At 30.8% G+C, this 23,449-nt stretch overlaps 1 protein-coding gene across 4 annotated transcripts in view; it reads left to right on the top strand.

Moving 5' to 3' along the window:
• Positions 1 to 23,449, top strand: part of Mic26-27 (MICOS complex subunit 26/27) — a 55,646-nt gene that overhangs the window by 3,345 nt on the left and 28,852 nt on the right. For all 4 annotated transcript variants that reach the window (XM_075379758.1, XM_075379760.1, XM_075379759.1 and 1 more), the window contains exons 2-4: positions 5,198 to 5,439; positions 10,387 to 10,523; positions 17,575 to 17,820. In XM_075379758.1, coding sequence (XP_075235873.1) covers positions 5,198 to 5,439; positions 10,387 to 10,523; positions 17,575 to 17,820 — 625 coding nt within the window. The remainder of the gene's footprint in view (positions 1 to 5,197; positions 5,440 to 10,386; positions 10,524 to 17,574; positions 17,821 to 23,449) is intronic.

Below are 23,449 nucleotides of genomic sequence, written 5' to 3' on the forward strand. Positions count from 1 at the left end.
CAAAAAAAATCAATTATCGCTCAGGAATAAAATTGTTAGTTTACTATGCACCTTTGGCAAAAAGCTTGGTTAAAATGTAATTTCTTCACTCTTTACCAGTGATAATACAAGATCTAAAATCAATTTGATTTTACTGTTTACAAGTCTGCATATTTTTCATGAATTTACTATAATAGAATCGACAGCATTTGTGAACAATAGCCACCTCTGTTTTTTCACACACTCGAATTCCATAATTTGTAATACCATTGCCATGGGAATCAGCACCACCCACCCTACTTTTAGTATAGTCTATCATTAATCGCTGATTAATAATTGTGTCTTTTCGGCTGTATCTTTTTTTATTTGATAATGGACATATGCCTGCGGTTACTGGCAACTGTCATCACTGCATTATCATTCCATCCAGCAACTGCGAAATTTGTTTTTTCCTCAAATTTACCTCTTTTCAATCTCTGCAGTCCTTTAGTACTGTTAAATTTGCAATTACAAATCCTTTTTTTTTTCTGACAGTGCCAGTCAGAACCAGTTTCTTTTAGGCAGTTTTTTTGGTTTCTCCCTGCAAATGGATTTTTGAACATCAGTGTGTTTTCAGTATGCAAATGAATCTCAAACGTACTTGCTATATCGGTTGTACCTGTTGGAGTCTCAGTTAGCAAACTTTCATCAATATCTTTTTTGTCAGTAAGTTCATCAACTTAAGGTGGAATATAAGTTGCATCAATAGAAGTTGCTTGTGAAATATTATCTTCATCTTCTAAAATACAATCCAATTCTTGCCAATGGTTTTTCTAAATTCCACATTTTAACAAATTCTTCTTGCACTTTAATAAAAGAAAATTAATACTTTTAAATATATTACATGGGTATCAGAAAGTAAATACTACTTCACTAACATACGAAATTGATTGAGCACATAGTTGTAGAAACTGAACATTTTATAAAATAACGATTTGTATAAAAATAGTAAAATAAAAACAAAATGTAATGACTAAAGGAAATGCTGTATCAATATGATAAAATGATAGACAAATCATAAATTTAATTAATGAAACATAAAAATAGTACAATGCAGAATTGTGATGTTATTATTTGAATATAAGAATAATGTTGCACACCTGGCATGTGATTGATCACTCCATAAGCCAAAGGTGCATCACCGCACCATCGCACCATTATCTTTAACAAATATTCATTATCGCTTTTCAAAATAAATAATTTTCATGAATTGATGAATAAAAGCAACCTTGAAATAAGCAAATAAAATAGAAATATTATTTTTAACAAGCATGTCGCAATCATTATACCTTATATACTAGAGGTCAGCAACGTTTTGCTAACAGTGTGTGCCAAATAAGGGTTTAAAATCATTCAGTGTGCCAACATTCATATTTTTATACAATACCTGTTCTACAGTATATTTTATACTGTAATGTAATACAATAGTATTTAAACCACATTAAAAGTGAAAGAAATAAACTGTTTTTTAAAAGTTTTTTAGATTTTTATTATTAATGGGAGCCTTACCTTTGCATGGTCTTTGCCAGTTGCTCAATATCGGCAACATACTTTGTTACTTTCAGTTTTACACAATTTTCTAAATGTTCAGGAGTTAAGCAACCTCATTGTGGACTTAACACCGCTTTCAAAATCATCAATATCTATTCAATAAAAAGTTCCGATTGGGTAGTTGTCAAATCAAGAATGTCAGGCTTAATGAAGTATGAAAATAAGGGTCGATGATTGTGGAAGTCTTGACTTCATGTTTGAAATTCTGTGTAGGGTGCTTCAATGTGCTTCCTAAAGCTCTCATCTATCTATACTTCAGATTGATTTCAATGATTCTTCACATTTGGGAAGTAGTTGAATACTTTGATGTTAATGTCATGTGAAAAAATGTTGTTTCATTATAAATGCTTTCCAATAGTGGAAAAGATCAAGTACTGTTGTTTGTCCTTGTAATTTCAAATTCAGCTCATTTAAATGTGTGTTTATGTCTGTCAGAAACATCAATTTTAACAACCAATTTTCATCTTTCAATTCAGGAAAATGTTGCTGTTTTTTGTCAAGAAACACCTTACTAGCTTCAAGAAGACAGACAAATCTAGTTAAAACTTTACCTTGATTAAGCCATCAAACATTGCTGTATAACAGAAAATCTCCATATTCACACTCATGTAGAAGAAATTTGAATTGCCTGTGAACTAGTGAAGAATAAGAAACAAAGAAAGTTGACTAGCTTAGCAACAATTGTGATTACAGAGACCAAATTCATAGATGAGGTCTTTGTACAAAGTTCTACTGATGTATAATACAATGAAAATGTCACAGTCTGCAGTTAATATGGTTTTTAGTTTTAACAGATCCTTTCGTCTTGCCAGCCATTACAGCAGCATTATCAGTTGTCACACAGAATAATTTGTTCAAGTCGATCTCATGTTTAGCAAACTAATAAGTGCATTCAAAATGTGTTCTGCTTTGGTTGTATCATGAAGGGATAATGAGCAACACAACTCGTTGATTATTCTTGTAATATCTTGCAATTATAGCTTGGTGTGACAAATCATTTAAAATGGTGCTTTCATCAAGAGCGATTAAATACTTGGAGTTGTTTTAAACCAGTTGTTTGTTTAGTTTACATTTTCAGCCAAGTGAGTTATGTGCCCTCTTAATTGATCTTGCAGAAACTGGTATTTCCCTAATTCGAGGGAGTATAATCTCCTTATTTGGTAAATCACCAAACAAAATTTCAGCACTGCTCAATAAGGTTTCTTTGATGTATTGTTCATCTGTTAAAGCCAGACATTGAGCTATTTTGTAACTACATTTAGTAGCTGTATTCTTCATTCCAACTGCTTGGCTCAAAAACACCAGTTTGTTTTTTGAAACCAGAAAAGCGTTTTTGATGGCTTCAATTCTATCTTTTGAAGTTTTAAATTTAAATTTGTGTTTAGTTTGAAAGTGTCTTTGTACACTAGATGTGCGACACAACACCACTTATACTACAGAAAACACAAACAGCACAATATTTTTGTTTTACAAATCCATATTCTTTTGTTCCAATTTTCTTGAAATGCACATTGATCAAGTTTCCTTTTTTTCCGCCATATTTAACACAAACTTTATGCTTAAAATATAAATAAATCACAGACATCACTGCTGATATTTTTATATAAAATTGAACGGAATAAAATAATGAAACAACTTTAAATTTGTCTAAAGATTATTTGAATAGGATTTAATGTTTTTACAATTCAAGTATATTTATTTTAATACTCGCCAATCAATATAATTTATAAAAAAAAATTAACTTAAGCCCATAAGCCCATAGAGTGATGAGCGATCTTTAATTGTGGTATGTGTTATAGGATTTGGGAAAGTTTTAAGTCGCCTTACTCCTGAATATATTTTTATAAGTAGAAAGAATCAAAGAAATGACACTGTTAAATTTTGAGAACTGACTCATAATGCGGCTCTTTTATAATTGTGACTTTTGTGTCAATCATAACTAAATTATTGATATGTAAAATTTAAAGCTTCTGCGTGCCATAAGAAATGGCTTGGCGTGCCAAGTGTGGCATAGGTTGCCCGACCCCTGGCTTATACGGAAGGGGTTACATGATCTCGTAAAATACAGTAAGTTGATATGCAATAAAATCACTAATCAAAAACCTATTACCATATAATTTTTTTTGTGATTGTAAAGCATAAGAAAATAAAGGAAAATTGCACAATGAAAAATCTTGTAGAAATTAAAAACAAAAAAAGTTTATATAAAGGTTTGTTTACACACCATTGGCTGTTAATTGGTTTAAAACAAACCACTCCAGACTAAACACAGGTCCAAATTGTAACATTCTGTGATTGATATCTAAAAATGTAGACATAAATTTAATTAACTTGTGCATTTACATTAGTAAACGTTTATATATTTATACATTTTTACAAAAAAAAGTTTGAAATGAGCACCCTGCACAGCGATACACTTGAGAGACACCTGATCTAAAATATTGTTGTCAGTGCCATTGATTTCTTGTTGAATGTTCATCTTCAGTTCATTGATAATATGGGGATTTGATTCATAAACTCTATCCTTAAATTAGCCCCAAAGGAAAATCACAACTAGTAAATCTGGGGAATGCAGAGGCCACTGCCATCTACTGACAGGTCATTCTTCTGTAAAAGCTACATGGATACATGTTAGTAAATCATTTGATGACATATTCCTTTATCTTGTTGAAAAAAGCATTTTTTGAAAGGATCCTGAATGCACATAAACTTTCAGTATAGCAATCTTTTCTTCGATCAAACCAGGCATTTTAGAAAAACAATTACTTTAAGAACAAAACTACATTTCACTGAAGCATAAATACATTTTAAGGACAAAACTATATACTTCACTGAAACATAAACAGTTACAACTGACAGCAACAGATGAGAATAGTAATATTTACAACCAATAGTTGCGCTAATTATCGCACCAGCGATGGTGGCAGTATTAAAGGTGACACTCGCATAACTCCAGTTCAAGCTGGCTCAGTTTGGTTTTAAGTTCATCAGAATTAATTTAGCCACTTGATGGAACACGCTGCATCACTGAAATAAACATATTTTATATATATTGTTTACATACTTTTAATTAATAATTTTTTATGTTAACAACTGTATTAGGACTTGTGAATAACTATAACGCTTCACCAGTTTTATAAAAAAATTGAGGAAACACTTTATTTTCAGTTTATTTGAGAAAATATAATTCTAAAATAATTTTTAATATAAGTTCTAAAATAATTTTCACATCTATATGTAGAATTTATTCATTCATATAAAATAAAAACTAGTTGTTCAGATGAAAAACTCATTTCACATAGTAACAATAAATCCTTCAAAAAAAAATGTGGCTGGATGTTGAGCTAAGAAATGGATGATGCCAAGGTAAGAAAAAATATCAATATTACTAACAACTGAATAATGCCTCTCATATTTACATCCCCTGCTGCCGTAAGTTAACATTTTCAAATCCTGGGTAGCACTGCTTTTGACCACCTGTCATTATCATTGATAACATTTTTTACTGATGAAACTTAATTAGCTTTGTAATGTAATTATTTTCTTACATATTTGTGTATTATGTTATAAATCTTTTCACATTTGTATTATATAAAATCAATTTATTTCAACCATGTTTTATTTTCAGGTTTTAAATCAAATGAGGATGGTGCTGTCTCCAGTTGCAATAGCCACAGCTACATTCGTAACAACTGGTGCTGTAAATATAGTTAATGCAGCTGCTCCTGACCCTCCTGCCCCACCACCTCCAGATTCTTCCTCAGAGCCTAAAGAATGTGATCCCAATAAACCTCTAGTTCGTGCTAAGGATTTACCTATTTATTTTACACCTGATGGTAAATTACACAAACAAAAGCCACAAGAGGATGAGTAAGTGTAATATATTTTAGTATATTTATGTACTTAGATTTTATTATATTTCTTTAAATAGGCTGTAAAATTGAAAAATTTGAAGTTCCTCAGTTAGTCTTGTCACATTTCATAACAGTCACTGTTATGATAGTTCTGTTAATTTAGCTTGACAGTAAAATACATTCGTGAAATGTTCGAATCCAATGTATGCAAACTGTAGGGTTAATTGACACTGAACATTGGCCATGTCCCATCAATAATACTAACTGCAAATGGTGAAATTATATACTACGAAAGATGATGCCGATAGATTTCCTTTTAAACCTGTTTAGTCAGGACCAGTTAAAAGGTTTCAGTTAAAAAAAAGCAGGACTTATTCAGAATTTGTCCCTACATATATATATATATGTATATATATATATATATATATATTTTAACTTTTGTTTTATTAATTTAACTTATTTCAATGATTTTTTTTTAATTTCCTGTTTGGTTTTTAATTTTTTTTTATTTGTTTCATTTCTATTTTTAATTAAATTTTTACTATCTTTTAAATCCAATATATTTTATAGATAAGAATTATTTACTTATAATTTAGTAGCCATTAGTTATTCTGTCCATAATATAATTTATCTGATAATGGATTTCATATTAAATTCTATGCAAATTCACATCGTTCTACTCTGTTCTGTGCTGGTTTTTATTACCTTGATCTTTGAACGTTGTTATGAAATGAACTTTAAAAACATTATTATTGAACAATTTATTTATAAATTTAATAATGTTATAAAATAAATTGGCAAAATGATTATTGGTAAACCCAACTAATACAGTGTAGGTTGAAGGTTTGAATTGTAGCAAAACTATAAAAGAAAATAATAAATAAAATATCATAAAAATTGTGATAATACAGGTTGCAGGCAGATTGTAAAAAAAATCAAAATCTTTCAAAAGTTCTAGATGATTTGACCTCAGGCTCAATTCCCAGCAGGGATCACTTATCATTTAATCATTCTCATTTTTTCATTACAGTTAAACTGAGATCATATAATATAAAATAAAGGTACTTACGTATTAACACCACCGCAGCTTCAGCTTTATTTAAAAACAAAGTAGTTAATCGGATTTTGGTGGAAAATGAACAGTCTCTTTATTAATTTTAATAAATGGTTATTTATATTTATTTTATAAATATAATTAAACCAAACTTAACCTACGCTCGCTTCGCTTGCTAACCTTGACTAATTAACACCGTAATTTGAGTATTTATTTAATAAATTCAGTAATTATTTATTATTTAAATAATCAAAACCACTCCTGTTCATTAGTCAAGGTTAGCGAGCATAGGTTAAGTTTGGTTAAATTATATTTATAAAATAAATAAATGTAAATAAACATTTATATTAATATAGAGTGTTATGTTAAACTCTATATCGGCCCATTTTCCACTGAAATCCGATTGACTACTTTGTTTTTAAATAAAGCTGTAGCTGCGGCGGCGTTAATACATAAGTACCAAAATAAATATATATACTTGCATTAAAAAATAACTTCTGTTTATGGTTTAAGATATTTGCATTTTTATGTTTGAGTGTGTAGGAGGAATACATTTTAATGAGTTATTTTCAGTTGCTGAGATCTTGTTACTGAGATAGATGTGTAACCCCATGGTATTATTTTTTGTAATGATTTATATTTTGACCTTAATCAAATAAAGTAGGTAGTATGCACTACCAATGCATACTAAGCATTAGGATTAAGAAATTAATCCTACATATCTCAGTTGATTCCTATTCTTTTATTTTATTTATTTATTTTTTTAATGTATAATCATTGTTGTTGCTGAAACATTTTTCTTTGGTGCGTAATCTTCCCATTTTTTTTTTTTTTTTTTTTTTTAAGTTTCAGGACACTAGTACGTTCCATTAGGCTGCCATTCCAGGTAACGCATTGCATTTCAAACATCTTTCTCTCTTCTGAATACTATAATTTTCATTCATTACTTTTCACACATATTTATTTCTCTTCCTCTTCCTTATCGTTGATAATCTGATCTGTATTACCACCACACCTTTAATAATTCTATTATAATTCCTTTAAATCATTTATAAAATCCTTATTTTATCCACTATCCTGCAGTCTGTTTGTAGCATCTTTTTCCATTATTTCTTATATTTCAAATTAAAAGTTCTTCTCATGCTGTTAAATTATATATAAAAAAAAATTGATTTAAATTTTTGCATAATGTAGTTAAATTATATTTTTTTTACAGTCGCATATTGTACTAAAAGCTTCATCAGTGTCAGTTTTCCAAATGAGTCATTTAACTGCAGACTGTTGTACTTGTGTTTAAACTTTTATTTTGTTTCAGAATTTGCCATAACAGCCTTTGTTGAAATAAAATTTACAAACAAACTTAAAATATTTGACAAAAGAGTATTGACTCTTTCGTCTATGACCATCAGAGGCTTGTATAACTAAGAAAAGAAAAATTCTTAATAAAATTTAAATTCCTGAATCAAAAATAATCTATATTTCCAAGCCTTTTTACAGTATTTACTTAATATTGGCCTACCATTTCCATTTTAGATATAGCTTCAGATCCTCCATTTCAAAAAATTCCATATTAAAAAACTAATAGCCTATCTCCCATAGAATAGGACAAAATGCACAAATCCTCCTCTCTTTGCATATTACACATAGAACAAAGCTGAGAATTAGTCAAAAATGAGTACTTGCTCAGATAAATCAATTCAGCCCTTGCTTTAAAACTATTTAATTAAATTAAAATTTTCGTTACTGTATACTTAAGCACAAAGTCTAGTTCTTTGTAAATTAAGATGACTGCGACTGTTGTTCAAAATGCCTATGTAGTGTGACTTCATTTTATTCATAATAATTTCTACAATAGAATTCACTTTAAATTCCTGGATAGACATAATTAAGTGATATGTTATACTGTTGAACAAGGTGTTTCCATTCATCATAAAAATATATTCTTTTTTCTATAATAGTAAAACACCTTAGTAAAACATTTGGGTACCTTGTTTCTGGCAATTTCAAACAATGATGTACGTATTTTAAATAGAGTCTTAATTGTATGCAAAATTATAGACTCCAGTCTACTTTCCTTATATGAACTGTAAGCGAGAGTGTTCTGAGGTAAATAAAATATATACTTAGAATCTCAGAGATTTTGTCTTAATCAAAAAATTTCTGCAAAATTTCAACCTTATCGTACATTCTAAACCCTCCTCCCCACCACAAATTTGGGCAGTAATAACAAATTATCGATCTACACACTACACTAAAAGTTATCTATTTTTTCTCAAATGAGATATTGTCATTGCACAACACATGACTAAATGTATTCAAGGCCTATTTCTTCACTTGTAATTTTTCGTTAAAATACATTTCCAGAGATAATTTTGAGTGCTACACCCAAATATTTCTAAATGTTTACAAAGTTGTAAACACTATTCATTCTTTTCCATACCACCATTCTTTTCATGAATTGTTAGTTTCCCCTTTCTGAAAAACTATAATTTTTGCCAACTAGTAAGTTGGTTCATATGATTTTTTTTTCGTTACTTTAATTAGAAGAATATACCTAAGTTACATAGAAACCTAATAAAATTTTTTTTTTGTGTTCACATTAAATCTCTAGATTGCATTTCACAGAATATAATTACTTTTTTATTTCCTTGTACGAAGTAAAGGAAGTATTGTGATCGTGAAAAATTTCGGTTTTCAGATTTCGACGGAAATATCCATTTTGACTAGTTTCGGCATGATGTCTATGTACAAATGTACTTTGCATAACTCAGTAACGATTAGCCGTAGGATGTTGAAATTTTAGATTAAGGACTGTTGTAACATCTAGTTGTGCACCTTACCTTTTAATTGCAATTGATTGAACCAAAAAAACTCAAAATCCAAAAACATTTTGATCTTGGACTTTGTTCTTAACTGCAGTAATAAGCAGCCCACATTGAGAGCTTTTCAACAATGTATCATAAATGGGTACATACTTTCATTGGTTCCAAAGTTATAGTCAAATAAAATTTTAATTAATGAAATATTTGGATCTTATAAGAATGCATATTGATTCGAATCAGACTTCATCTCCTTTTTTTTAAATTTAAATATATTGATTTATTAATAATTATTAACTTTTGTTTGTAAAAAAAAAAAATAATAATAATTTGATAATAACAATAAAAAAGAGAAAATATCAGAAGTTATTATGAAATAAAATTTTATGTACTTTTCATTTAAAAAAATGTGTATATGTAATATAGTAGGTGTACAAGGAAGTCATATGGTATCCACATCAGATTTGGTGAAACATCTGATAATTCGTTTTTGCTTTCATTTTGTTGATGGCTACATCATAATTTAAAAAAACATAGTATTATATAAGATATACATTTTTTTAAAGAGTAATGGTAGGGACTTTTACTCTATCCTAATATTTCAGATAAGATTGTTGAATTATTGTATAAATATTTGATGTTAATAACTAATATTTTAGCAATTCTGTAACTGTCCACTTTACTAAAGAATTAAAGGATCATATCTCACTTTCACATGAAATAAGTTTAATTGAAGTGCAGTAAAAATGTGTATATGTAATTTAATAGGTGTACAAGGAAGTCATGTGGTGTATAACATCAGATTTCTTTATTTTTCACTAGTATTATAATACAGAATTTTTTCCCTCTTATCTTGTAATTTTAGTAATTAAAATTTAATTTGTTAAATTGGGTTACAAATAATCTGTAAAAGTTTTTTTTTTCTCTGTAAACCTCTTTACTTTTTTTTTATTACTATGTAAACATGTTTAACAATTTTTGCCTAGCATGACATTAGTTAGCTCTTGAATCTTTATAAGTGAAATATTCGTGTACCAATAAATTAATAGTTATAATGATGTCTTGAATTATTGATTGTATTTTTTTTTAGAGATAAAGTACCTGATGATATTTTAATGAGTGCCGTTAAGGAAGGAAGGAAAACAATTTGGAAAACCAGAGATCAATTTTCTGAACTTGGTAAATCTGTAGACCATTTTTTTGAAACAGGAAAAGCACATCTTGAATGTAAGTAAAAAAAATATAAATACCATATATATTGGGGGGGGGGGGGGTCAGGAAATTCTATTACACTTTAATGGTTTAGTCCTCCCTTCAAAATAAAGAAAAAGTTCAGTAGACCAATAGACTAGGATTTGTTTTCACCCAGATTTCTACTCAAAATGTCAGATAATGTTAAAGTTCAAACACAAGTTATCGAGCAAAATTTTTAGTTTTATGTATGGAATTTTGCAAAAGAAATGAGTCCTAGAATCATCTGCGTTCACAAGAAAATTATTGTAAAAAAATTTTGAAAACCACACTTTTTTGGTTTTGATGTAAGTTTACTTGTTAAATTGCCAGTAACCAAATAAAACTTATGGCAACTAATAACCAAAGAAAAATTGCTAGAGACTTTAATTCTTTAAAACCAATAAAAAGTCTGAATAATTTTTTTTTAATATATTTATATTGAAAACCAAATACCACAAAATTCCTGAGGATCTTTTTCTTAATAAAATTTTCTTCTGCTATATAGAATTTAAAAAATTTTTTTTAGCACATTGTTTGGCCATTAGAAGCACTATTATACTTAGTATTTGTGGTCTTAGTACCATTATAAAATTTGTTATAGATTAACTTTTGCAACATTGTATGCAGAAAACTGCTGTATAAATCCACACATATTAAATATATGCAGCTATACGAGGGTGATTGTTTTTTCAAGGTCTGATCGGTCGTGAAATAAAAACCCGCGCAAAAATCGGATGAACCTTTGCGCATATGTGTTGCGCAGCGTCTCTAGTATGGTATTCAATCACGTCGCGTCACTTCGTTTAGTTCTGAACACGCAGCTAGCATGTAAACATGTCTACAACAATAGCATCTTCCGCCAAGTGTGAAGTGAGTGTCAGCAAAGTGCGACAATGGTGGTGCAGGAACTTTAAAGCAGGACGTACAGATGTTCATGATGTTGGCGGTCAGGGAAGGAAGCAAGTGTCAGCAGACGATCTCGTTGAGCGAGTGGATGAGCCAATTCGAGAAAATCGTCAGTTAACAAATTTCTGTATTGAGTGATTCGTTTCCTGAAACAAGGTCAGCTCTTCTACACCATTGTGAGTGAGAGATTTCAGTACCGCAAACTGTGTGGGAGATGGGTTTTCAAGATGCTGTCCGACCATCACAAAACAATGAGAATGGATGCCTCCCTAACGTTTCTCCAGCGCTACCTTAATGAAGATTTTTTGAAAAAAATTGTCACAGGGGACGAGACATGGGTCCATTTTGAAACTGAAGAAACAAAAGAACAATCCAAACAGTGGATGCATTCTCATTCTCCCAGTAAACCAAAGAAGTTCAAGCGAACTTTCTCCAACAGAAAGTGTACGGCACTGTGTTGTGGGACCGGAATGGAGTTCTCTTGGTGGAATTCATGGAATGTGACACGACCATCACTGCAGCCTCACATTGCATGACTCTTCAACATCTACAAAGGGCAATTCAGAATAAGCGGAGAGGAATGTTGTCATCAGGCATTGTCATTCTCCATGACAATGCTCGGCTGCACACTGCAGCTGTAACAAAGAAGCTCCTGCAGCGTTTTCGTTGGGAAGTGTTTGATAACCCACCATACAGCCCAGACTTGGCTCCATCCGATTTTCACCTCTTTGCTCACATGAAACGCTGGCTAGGAGGACAACATTTTGGCAAAGACATCGAGCTGTAGACCAGCGTAGAAACATGGCTGAAAACACAGGCAGCTCTGTTCTATGACGAGGGTATTGGAAAGTTGGTACCATGCTACGGCAAATGTCTAAATCGGAGTAGCGACTATGTAGAGAAATAACATAACTATGTAAGTACTTGTTACAAATAAAAAATTTTTTATTTTCACTGTGGTTTTAATTTTGTGACCGATCGGAACTTGAAAAAAAAATAACCCTCGTATATTAAATTTAAGGTACTACAGTGGTAATATTAGAAGCTGATATGAGATATCAGTGATGATTTCTCGACTGAATTATTCCCAATGGACAGTTATTTATAAATACTTATAGAAAACAAGAGAGAGAGAGAGAATCATTTGAAGTAAATGTAAAACTGGAAAGTAACAGCGTGAAACAATACTGTTATGATAACAGCAAAGAAATTCAACAAAGTTTATAAATTTCACATAATGGCATGAGGAGAACATTCCATCATGGAAGGTTTCATTCTACCATCTTCAGAATCGTACAACATATACAACAACATCATTGTTATAAGAGAATCAATTACTGTCCATGATTATAAAATAATTCATTACCTATGCAAATACTTTTCTCTAACAAAGTAGGATTTATGTCTACTGTATGAATAATACAAGAAACAATCATATTTGAATCATTGCAGTCTTCGTATAACCTCAGAATCAAACCTCCAATATAATTTTTCAATAGACATCTAGTGTAATGTAATGGGAAATGTTCTGATCGAACTTATATCCTTAATCATAGACTCCTTCAAATTGTGCTCCTTTGATTTTTGGGGGATGTCCCTTTGATAATGAAAATTCATGTATTTTTATCAAAACCAAGTACCAACTCATTTTACATGATTCCCACAGGCAGAAAAAGTCAATAAATGCCAGAAAATATAAACTAAGTCTAGAATTTGTAGAAAAAATCAGGAAAAGTAAGAAAAAATTTCAGAGAATTGCAATTTTATTACCAAATAAGGATTATTATTAATAAAGTATTTTTTAAGTAATGCCAAAATATTTCGCAGCATTGGGAAATGGTGAGCCCATCGCCCAGCACATTGCAAATAGGTGCATCAAGCAGCCATTAACATGTCCTATTCTTATTTACATTTCCTCTTTTTTATTAAAGGATGAATATTGCAAATTGCAGTTAATTTTTTCACTGGTGGAATTTTAACAGAAAGTTACCATTGAAAAATCTAAAAGTTGTTAAATGTTTTCTTATAATTTCTCTCAAACCACCATGAATTTTTTTTGTATTTTAGGTAATTAATTGCATTTAAAAATGGCTTCTAAAAATACTGTTTATTTAACCAATGGTTAGATATAAACTACACCCAGAATTCGGTTGGTTGAGAAGAGGTAGAGATGTGTATTGTATCATGCTTTTTGTGATATGTGCAAAAAACATTTTGGACTGCGCAATATGGGCCGAAAGGCAGTGACTTCGCAGTAAAATGAAAATAAGCAGCATAATGAAAATAATTCAATAATTAAGATAAGATTCAAGAATTATTCAATTATTGATTAAGAATTATTCAATAATTAAGATTAATTAACTTAAGGAATTCTCAGCCTTTACTGGAAAATCTTTTACCTCCCGGTGGTATTTCTACTTAGCAGACTAAAACATTCATCAACAGTTGCGAGAACAGTGGTTGTTGATACATCTGTGTGTTCGTGTGCTATTTGCCCTGGATCTTCTGGTCAGAGCAATAACATTTCAACAGCAAATACATTTGAATCCTTGACTTCATTTATGCAACTGTTTATTTTTGTTAGAAAGAAGATGTTTTTAAGGTGGAGATTATGTGGGTTCTCAATGTTGTACAAAATAAGCTATCCTTAAGTTCATATGAAAATGTTGGTGAAACTTTTAAAATATGTTTCCTGGTAGTTGTATATCATCAAAATTCCAGCTTATAGCTACTAAATCCTCTTATGTCATTAATCATGGCCCTGCACCATACTTTCATGACATTCTGAAAATATTTTAGAATAATAATGACAAAAAAAATTTCAAGTAAATGTTAAAAGTTTCTTTTCTACAAAATAGGTGTTTTGTGTTCTAGTTTTCTTATCTGTATTACTTTAAGTCACAGTGATTTTAGTTTACCTTAAGTTGTGATCATACATATATTCTCTGTTAAATTGAAATCTGAATTTCTTAACATTTTTATGCAAACCAAGTTTAAATATTGTGTTTAGTTTACTTTGCAAAATAATGTAGGCTAGTTTTTGTGAAAAATTTTTAACGATTTTACATGCAAGCTTATTACTTTTTAAAAATTCCTTTAGTTGATTTTACTATTTGTTAGTTTTATTTCTTATCTGTGTTACTTTTAGTTACAGATGTACTAAAAATACATCACTTTGCAATGTAATTTACTGAAACAGTTTATCACAAAAAAGTAGCCTATTTTTAATTGTATATTGTAAAAAAAAAATCATTAAAAAATAAACTTTAAAAATGAATGTAATAATAAGTAATAAAAAAGGTGCGAGTTGGGCGTGATTAGCTGAGGAGGACCATGATCATGGTTAGCAGAACCCTCGATTTAATCGTTTAGATTTTTTCGTATGGGAGTATGTGAAGGTTAGTGCATGCTCAGAGAGCAGACAGTGAAAATAAACTTTTGCATCAAAACATGTTTAACACCCAAGAATGTTGAGATTGTAGTCATGCTCGTAAATTATCAAACTGAAATTTGCATTGATACTGGAGATGAACTGTTTATGAGCAGCTAATGTAATGTTATCGCTAAGTTAATTAAATGGTGTATTAAATAATCTAATTTTGTTTTAAGATTATTTCGAGAGAATGTAGGCCTATCTTTTAACTGGATAATTTGTGGTGCTACATTTTTAGAATTTTTTGTTTGATTTTCAATAGAAATTGACTTTGATTATGTACTTTTCTCCAAATTAAATTCATAACAAATTTTGGCAATTTAAAATAGTGTTCTTTTCAACTCAAATTTTTTTTTTAATGTACAATTTGCATATAAAAACACCACTAATTTTGTTCAGTAATTTAATATATTATTTAATCTTTAGTACAGAAATCTGGGCAAAGTCTATGTTTGTTTGAACTTATTTTATTACTGAGGCTATAAAGTAAAGAAAAAATTTCTCAAAACATTCTGTTATGCTTGAAAAAATTGTTATTTTTTTTGTAAATTTGTGTATACAATAAAAACCAGATTACCTTGTGAATTATTGATACTTATCAGAAAAAAGTATATCTCATTGATGATCACTGCTGAGCTGTTCAAAAAGTATTGTAGTTCCTTAAATATGATGATCCTGGACATGATGGTGAACTAATTCACCAATTATATAATAATTTAGCAAATCTCCTGTGAGGTTTGCTAAATGCCAATGAAATGCTTGTATTTCGACCTGTCCTACTCCAAAATAGTATGTAAAACATTACTACCTGATTTTAGTCATAATAGAATTATTCTCCTTTATTTAGGGTAAGAAAAATCTAAGCTACATGATATAATTTAATTATTATATTCTGTCCTGAGGTGTTGGTTTTACATTATATCCGTCTTCCATTCACTTCTATTCTGTTTTAGTTAATCATTTCCTGATATCTCCCACTTCCATTTATAATTTTTACTACATAACCTTGAGGGGAGAGACACCCATCATAGGAGACAGTTCCAGCCATACACCATCAACCACCACTCCTATTGCATCTATCTTACAGGCGATAGTTTTTGTTTTTCTTATAAACATCTTTTTTCTTGCAATGTTAAATCCCAGTGATAGGTTCCTTCAGCTCATAAGCAATGTATATCATTATCCAGGATTATATATACCATTATTTGACATTTGTTTTCACCGGAAATCGCAATAATACCATTTTTCACCCCCTTTTCAACTCCACCACCTCTGCTCATGCATTTATTTTTTTTTATGTTTGATATAAGCCCTTTACCATTTCCACTTATAAAAGTTTAGGTAATAATTTTTGTTATCTTAAGTGTAATTTGGTTGGACTACATTTTGTAAATTATATTACCTTGGAGATATTTTACAATATTTACAAGATTCCAGCGCTGTAAATGTAAAAAAAGCTGATAACATAGTTGTATAGTTGTATAGGACTTTCTTGTCAAGCAGCTTTTTGCTGAAGCATGGCTTACACACACAACTTAATTTAAAATATTTATCATTTTATTTAAATATAATATTTTTTGTGCAGCTGTATGTCAGAGATAAACTAGCACTCCTTGTGGTGACTGGGGGTACTATTGCCATAGCATACCCATTTAACCAGTAGTTAAAAACATTTTTTGGGATGGGGTGCAATTTTGAAAAAATGTTTTTTGCAAATGTTATTTTTTAATTGTTAACAACTGTACCTAAGAAAAACAAGACATTAATTATGCAAAATCTCGAGATACTGAGGGAAGCCTCAAAAAAACAAACTACAAAGATCATGAAAATATAATTTTTTTTTAATCATAGAAACTTTATTTTTCCTTGCCCAACAGCCTCACCTTCTTAACCTTTTAAGTTGAAATTTTAATGGTATCAGTGCCCCATATACTGGAAATAGGTTCATTACTGGAAATACAAGGTGTGAGACACCAAACACACATGTACGTATGAACATCCAGAAAATTTCCATGTGGTTTTTTGGGTTCTGTAGGTGTCAAAATGTCAAGAGTTCCGCTTATGCCCAAATTGAACCAATTACAAGACGGGAAAGTAAAATGATTATATTATTGATGATAGACAAGCCATTAGGCCTACCACCAGATGGTTGACTGAATCTGAGTTGATGATTCATGTGATTTAAAAGTATTAAATTAAGATTTTTAACTGCTAACTTATTTGTTGTATACCATTAAACAAATTGATTATATTATTTATTGTTAAATTGATTGATTATATGTACAGCAATGTTTGTTTATAATTAATTTATACACTAATTTTGTTTTAGTGATTCAAAATCGATATTGCAGCTTTGTTTCATTCTGTTCTCTTTTCTGTATTTAATGATTCTTAATAAAGTTCTTAGATTATACTGATAAATAGTTGTAATTTGCCGATCTCCATGGCAGAATGGTAGTGTCTTGGCCTTTTATCTGGAGGCCCAGGTTTGAATCCTGGTGTCAGGCATGGCATTTTTCATACACAAAAAAATTTTCCTTTCATATTCCTATGTATCTACATTGATCTTCTGATGTGAATTAATCATAAAGATATAGATATATGAAGTTACTATTCCTTTTACGGAATCTGGTGGTTTCTTTTATGGATTTCTAATCTTGTAAAAATTACTGTTTTATTTTGATATTCTTTTTTTTCTACTTTTAGCTTCAGTCCAACAGCTTCGTGAACCAGAAAATGCTAACTTAAGGTATGGTGTTATTGGAGGTGGTGGTTTAGTAGGACTTCTGTTCAGTTTACGTGGAGGAATTTTTAAGAAAGTATTTTATACATCAGCTGGTGCTTTAGCAATGGCTGCAGTTTGTTATCCTGTAGAAGCTGATGAATATTCTTCAAAAGTTTATCAGGCTCTTCAGGATTATTCCAGATTCACATATCATTTTACTAATGCAGGTTAGTTTTAATTGTTTTTATACAGTTCTTCACATTTTTGTGTTTTTGTTTTTTAATTAATCTTTTTATGTTTAATTTGTTATTTAAAATTCTAGTTTACTTAAATTAGGATAATTGTGTTTTACCAAAGAGGAAAAAGCATAACATTAGCATATATTATCTGATGTCCAGTTAAAGTATTATATAATTTTATTAAAATAAAATTTAAAAAAGTAAATAGTTTGATACTATTTACTTGTGTGTTAATATTTTTATGTGGAATATGTTTGTGTTTCTGAATTCATAGTATTTGGCCATTGATTATTACAATATGCGAGATTTGTACCAAAAGTAATGTACTGTGCACATGTGCTCAACCAGCAAACAAATTGTGTTACCCACTAGTGTGTAGCCTGAAATGTCATGAAGCAGACTGTATAAGTTATTCGAGGTTTATTAAGTGTGTAATGATGTCAGTAATCTTCATTAAATGCATAACAGGAAGTTCAAATACAGAAATAAATTCTGGTCACATACCAAAATTCAAGCAACCACTTATATTCCTTAATTGAAACTAAGAGGCAATATTGTGCCAATATTTTATCAATCTTTACAGGAAGTGTGGGGTGAAGATAATGTAGATTGCAGTACCATATAGCAGTCAACATTTTATTGGAATAAAATCTTCAGCAAATGTAGAACGAGTACAACAGATGAGCCACATTCTGACCAACCAACTATTGCTTAAGAAAACAAGCATCACTCTTTTTGCCACAGTGATTGATAAAGACCATCATCACATGACATTAAGAGAAATCGAAAATGAAACCAGAATACCAAAAATTATGGTACATCACATTTTAACAGAACATTTACACGAAAAAAGTTGCAGCACAATGGGTACTCCACACTGATTGAATGAGCAGCAAAAAGAAATGCATCTCAAAATTACATAAGAACTGCTTGCACATTATGAAAAGGAAAGTGGGCATTTCTTGAATAAAGTAATAGCTATTGATGAAACATGGATGTGTGATTTTGAACCTGAACTGAATCCACAAAGCAAATGTCTGGAATAGTCAACGGTCTCAGAGACCAAAGAAATGTCAACACATGCAACCAAAAATGAAGTAAATAATGATTTTTACTAAGAGTTATTGCTATGAACAGAGTACCAAATGATGTTAGCGTGATTACTGTACTTACAGAAACTTCATTTAATACTCTCATATTGCGAGTACTGTTGATATTTTCATCGATTATGTTTGGGAAATACTTTGTCGTCCTCTTAAGTCCACAACTTCAGTTTCTTTCCAAAACTGAAAGAACCAATCTGAGGAATTCGTTTTAGCATTTGAAAGAGTTATCAGCTGCTGTGACTTAAGAAATTAAACACCTCAGCAAAGGTTGTTGGAATCTATAAACTGCCAGACAATTGATGAGCATGCATTACACATGGAGGGGATTATATTTAAGAGACTATTTGTGGGACAACCTCTGTGTATGTGTTAGTGAGTGAGTGTACTGGGTAGAGCAGAAATAATACTGGGGAACAGAAAGAATTTTTTTTGTTGCAGAAAGAAAAATATTTGATTCTGATAGTATTTTTCCTTCTGAATTCAAATATGATATCGGTTTTTCCCCATCTCACAATGTTTCTGAGAGACAGACATTATTAATTTCAAGCATTTTAATACTTTCTACATTCTTAATTACAAAATATTCAAATATTTGACTCAATGATGATTTTCTACTGTATTTTGCCTGTGGAGCATCCCTTCTTGATGGTCCAACAATTATAGGCATGCATATTAAGATTCTATTTGCTTTAATACCTCTTTTCCATAGCTGAAACTCCTGATGAAAATGTGTTCCCCATGCTCATCCCTCACTGTGCCAAGGTTTTCCGAGAAGAAATCTAGGTGCGAATGCAGGAAGTTTACTTTTAAAGACATATTATAATCTTTACAACTTTTTATATATTATAAGATTGTTGACATTATCATGGTAATTTTCCATCTTTTGATTTCACAAAAAAAGTCTGAGTAACATTTTTGAATGCTTGCCAAGCTGCTTTCTGCAGTGGATTCAATAGTTCCTCAAACTTTTCATCATGCATTAGTGATTGTATTTATGGACCCACAAATATTCCTTTAATTTTTGCATTACTAATTTTCGGAAACTTCTGTTTTAAGTACATGAAACCAGAAGTATTGTCCATGGCCTTGACGAAATTCTTCATTAATCCTTATATTAGTTTGATATGTAACAGAGGTAGATACACATTTTTATGATTACACAATGGGACATGTTTCACATTTTTCTGTTCAGGAATGAGTGATTTGCATTTAGGTCATTCTTATCTTTCCCTGCTACCCCATTCACAAAGAACAACAGTACTTTGTGTAACCAAGCTGCAGACCAAGAATAAGTACAATACCTTCAAATCGCCACAAATATTCCATTCATATACTCATGTTGAAGCTTTTCCAATATAAATTTAAAGTTTTCATGTTTCTTCATACTAGCAGAGTGAGCCACAGATACTGATGAGAATTTATTGCCATTATGCAGAAGTACAGCTTTTAAACTAACTTTAGAGGAATCAATGAACCAGCACCATTCAGTTGGGTTGTATTCATTACAAAGTGTCTCCATAAGAGAAGAAATGTCATTACAAAATACTAAACCATTTTCTTTAGAAAAATAGTCTTTAAATTCAGAATGACGATTATGATAAGTACATATCTTTGTATTCTTTTGAAGAAGATTCCATCCTTTTAGCCGGGAAGCAAGCATTTCAGACTTTTTGTGGATATCTTTAAATCTTAAGATTTTCTTGAGTCAGTAAATGAGGCTCAGATGAACTGCTTTGTTCAAAATGTATCACCAGAATCTGTTTCTTTTTCTTCCTTATTTCCATCAGATCCTGAGCTCTCTTCATCTAATTCACATGTCCTGGAGGCTTTGGTGGTATGGGCAATTCTTCTTCATGTGGAACTTGTCTAATTGCAGATTGCAAGTTATGGTATACCATTGTATGCTTTGAATTTGATGTAATCCCTTTAATGTTTGTTAAGCAGAAATAACAGTCAGAAGAGTGATTTTTGGATTCCCTCCAAATCATAGAGATAGCAAATGGCATGTGGCGTATGCCATTTTTCCATGCAGTGAGAAGCTTAGAACACATTAAACAATGGATATGCGAGACCCAGGCCCTTGTTTGGTCCCTGACTTTACACCCAAAATAAAGTTCATAACCCTTTTTTTAGTAATGCAGTAAGATTTTGCCTTTGGGACTTGAGCGTCACTTCACCACATACATAAAAATTGTTAGGATGATTTAAACAAAATCTAGGTTTTTTTTTGTAACTAATGACTAATTAAAAGAATTAAAATTTTAAATATGTAATACACAATAATTCAGACACAAAAAGCACTCACAGTGACATGTTTACTAATTCGCTACTATCTCACAACTGGCATCGTTCTGATGAATGTATGCTACACTAGATCACGTTTGTACACGTCTATATATGTCTGAACCTGTATAACAGTACCCTTTGAGTTAGCTCACTTGGTTCCATGATATTTACAATGCTGTAGGAGCTTTTACTTGACAGTGGACAAATGGACAAAATAACGTTTTAAAATATTTAAAAAAATTAAAATAACAAAAACACTTAGGGTGATGAAAAATTCCGAATGCATATTTGAAGACAGGATAAAAACTGCATTAAGAACATCTAATAGTACCTGTGAAACAAAAATCATGTTGACCAGTGTAATTAGACAATAGTAAAAGTCACACCACACAAACATCTGTGTAGGTGGTGGGGGGAAATACTTACAAGCCTTCAGTCATGATCCAGCATTGGTTGGAAAAGCATCGCACTTTTACAGTGGAAACGTAAGGTTTTTCTGCAAGCATAATGGTTCCGCTACTATATCGCAATGAATTTTTCAACAACATTTTGGCATTAGAAGGAACGGAAAGATTCCAAGTGCTAAACAATATTGGATTGGGTCAGACAATTTAGGTCTAATGCAGTCATTGTCAACAAGGAGCTGCCTCATCATCTTTGAACCATGTGAATCTGGAAAATGTATGGAGAGTGGCAAAAGCGTGGAGTAGTCTTCATTCCGTTCATTCAACCGCTTTAAACTTATCCCGTAGCAAAAATCTTCACATATTACATGAGGATTTAATGTTTGATACCTATAAAGTGCAAGCAGTGCAACAATTCCATCTTTGTGGAGGCATTTGCTGTAACTAATCCAAGAAACTCTGCAATTGCTGGATCACCTACTAATGTCTGATGAAGCATATCTTTATCTAAACAGAAACGTTAACTGTTAACAAACAGAACTTCAGATATTGGGTCACAGAGAACTCTCATGGATGTTGCATGAGAAGCCACTGCAAAGATTTAATGTGGTGTTAGTGCATTTCAAGTGATGGAGCTGTACTTTTTTGAAAAATCAATTCATAGTGTGGTGCTTTTGCTAACAATTCTTTGTAAAAAACTTTGTCAGCATCGTGTCAACACACAACTGGTGTGATTCCTACTGCCCACACAGCATGAAATTCCATGACAGTCAGCAGAGATATTTCCCCATGTCATTTGCTTGGCCTTCCCTCTTGCCTGATTTATCAGCATGCAATTTTTTCCTGTGGAGCTGTTTGAAAGAGAAGGTTTATCCCAACCCACCTCACATTATACTGAAACTGAAAGATTTCATTGAGTAGAAATTCATGCAATTTCAGTGGATCGACTGAGGAAAGTCATGGATGATGTGCAGAGATCTGCCTTACTGTTAATGTGGTCACTTGCATGATGTTATCTTCAAAATGTGAGTTGAAAATTAAAAACTTATCCTTGTTCTTTATAATGGTATACCTAGTTAATATTTTGTTTGCAAAATGAAAGTGTTCATTTTCATGTTGTAAATTTTCTTTTTCTGCTCTACCAGTATATATATTTATATATTTTTGGAAATGTATTTAAATTAAATCTATTTCCTAATAATTTTATTAATAATAATTTAACTTTTTTTAATTTAAGCTGTACAGAAAGAATTATGTTCAAAACCTTGCATCAAATATAGATGGATCAGTTAATTATATATATATATATATATATATATATATATATATATATAGCCAATCGAACCATAAGAGATTTATGCCCTCATCCACAAGGTTTTAATCTCTTAATGGTAAATGGTAGATTTGATGATACAGTATTGTCTACGCCATCTTATGAAAATCTTTCTGAACTTTAAATCTTAATTTCTCTGTTTTAAATTATTATTGTCCACAGTGATCGTAAACAATCAACTTATAACTTAGTGGTTTCTATTCTTCAGAATGTCACTTTCTCCTTGTTTTTTCTTTACTTATTTTTAAGTGTTTGTTTTATTTTTATTAATCTATAGCCCCAGTTTGTTATCAACTTCATTGATCAACTTGATAATGTGAAAACTCTTTAGCATGTTGAATTGCTAAAAAGCATTGCTAATGCTAATGCTATTTTCCAGTCTTTCCAAAACCCCCCACCCTTATTCTTTGTTTAACACAACTGTAAAACAACTGGAAAAATCCTTCTTCTTGTGCGACTTCAAAAGTGATTTTAAAAGTTTAAGAAAA

The sequence above is a fragment of the Lycorma delicatula genome, chromosome 12 (genome assembly GCF_047948215.1).
Source record: "Lycorma delicatula isolate Av1 chromosome 12, ASM4794821v1, whole genome shotgun sequence".
NCBI classification, from domain to species: Eukaryota; Metazoa; Arthropoda; class Insecta; order Hemiptera; family Fulgoridae; genus Lycorma; species Lycorma delicatula.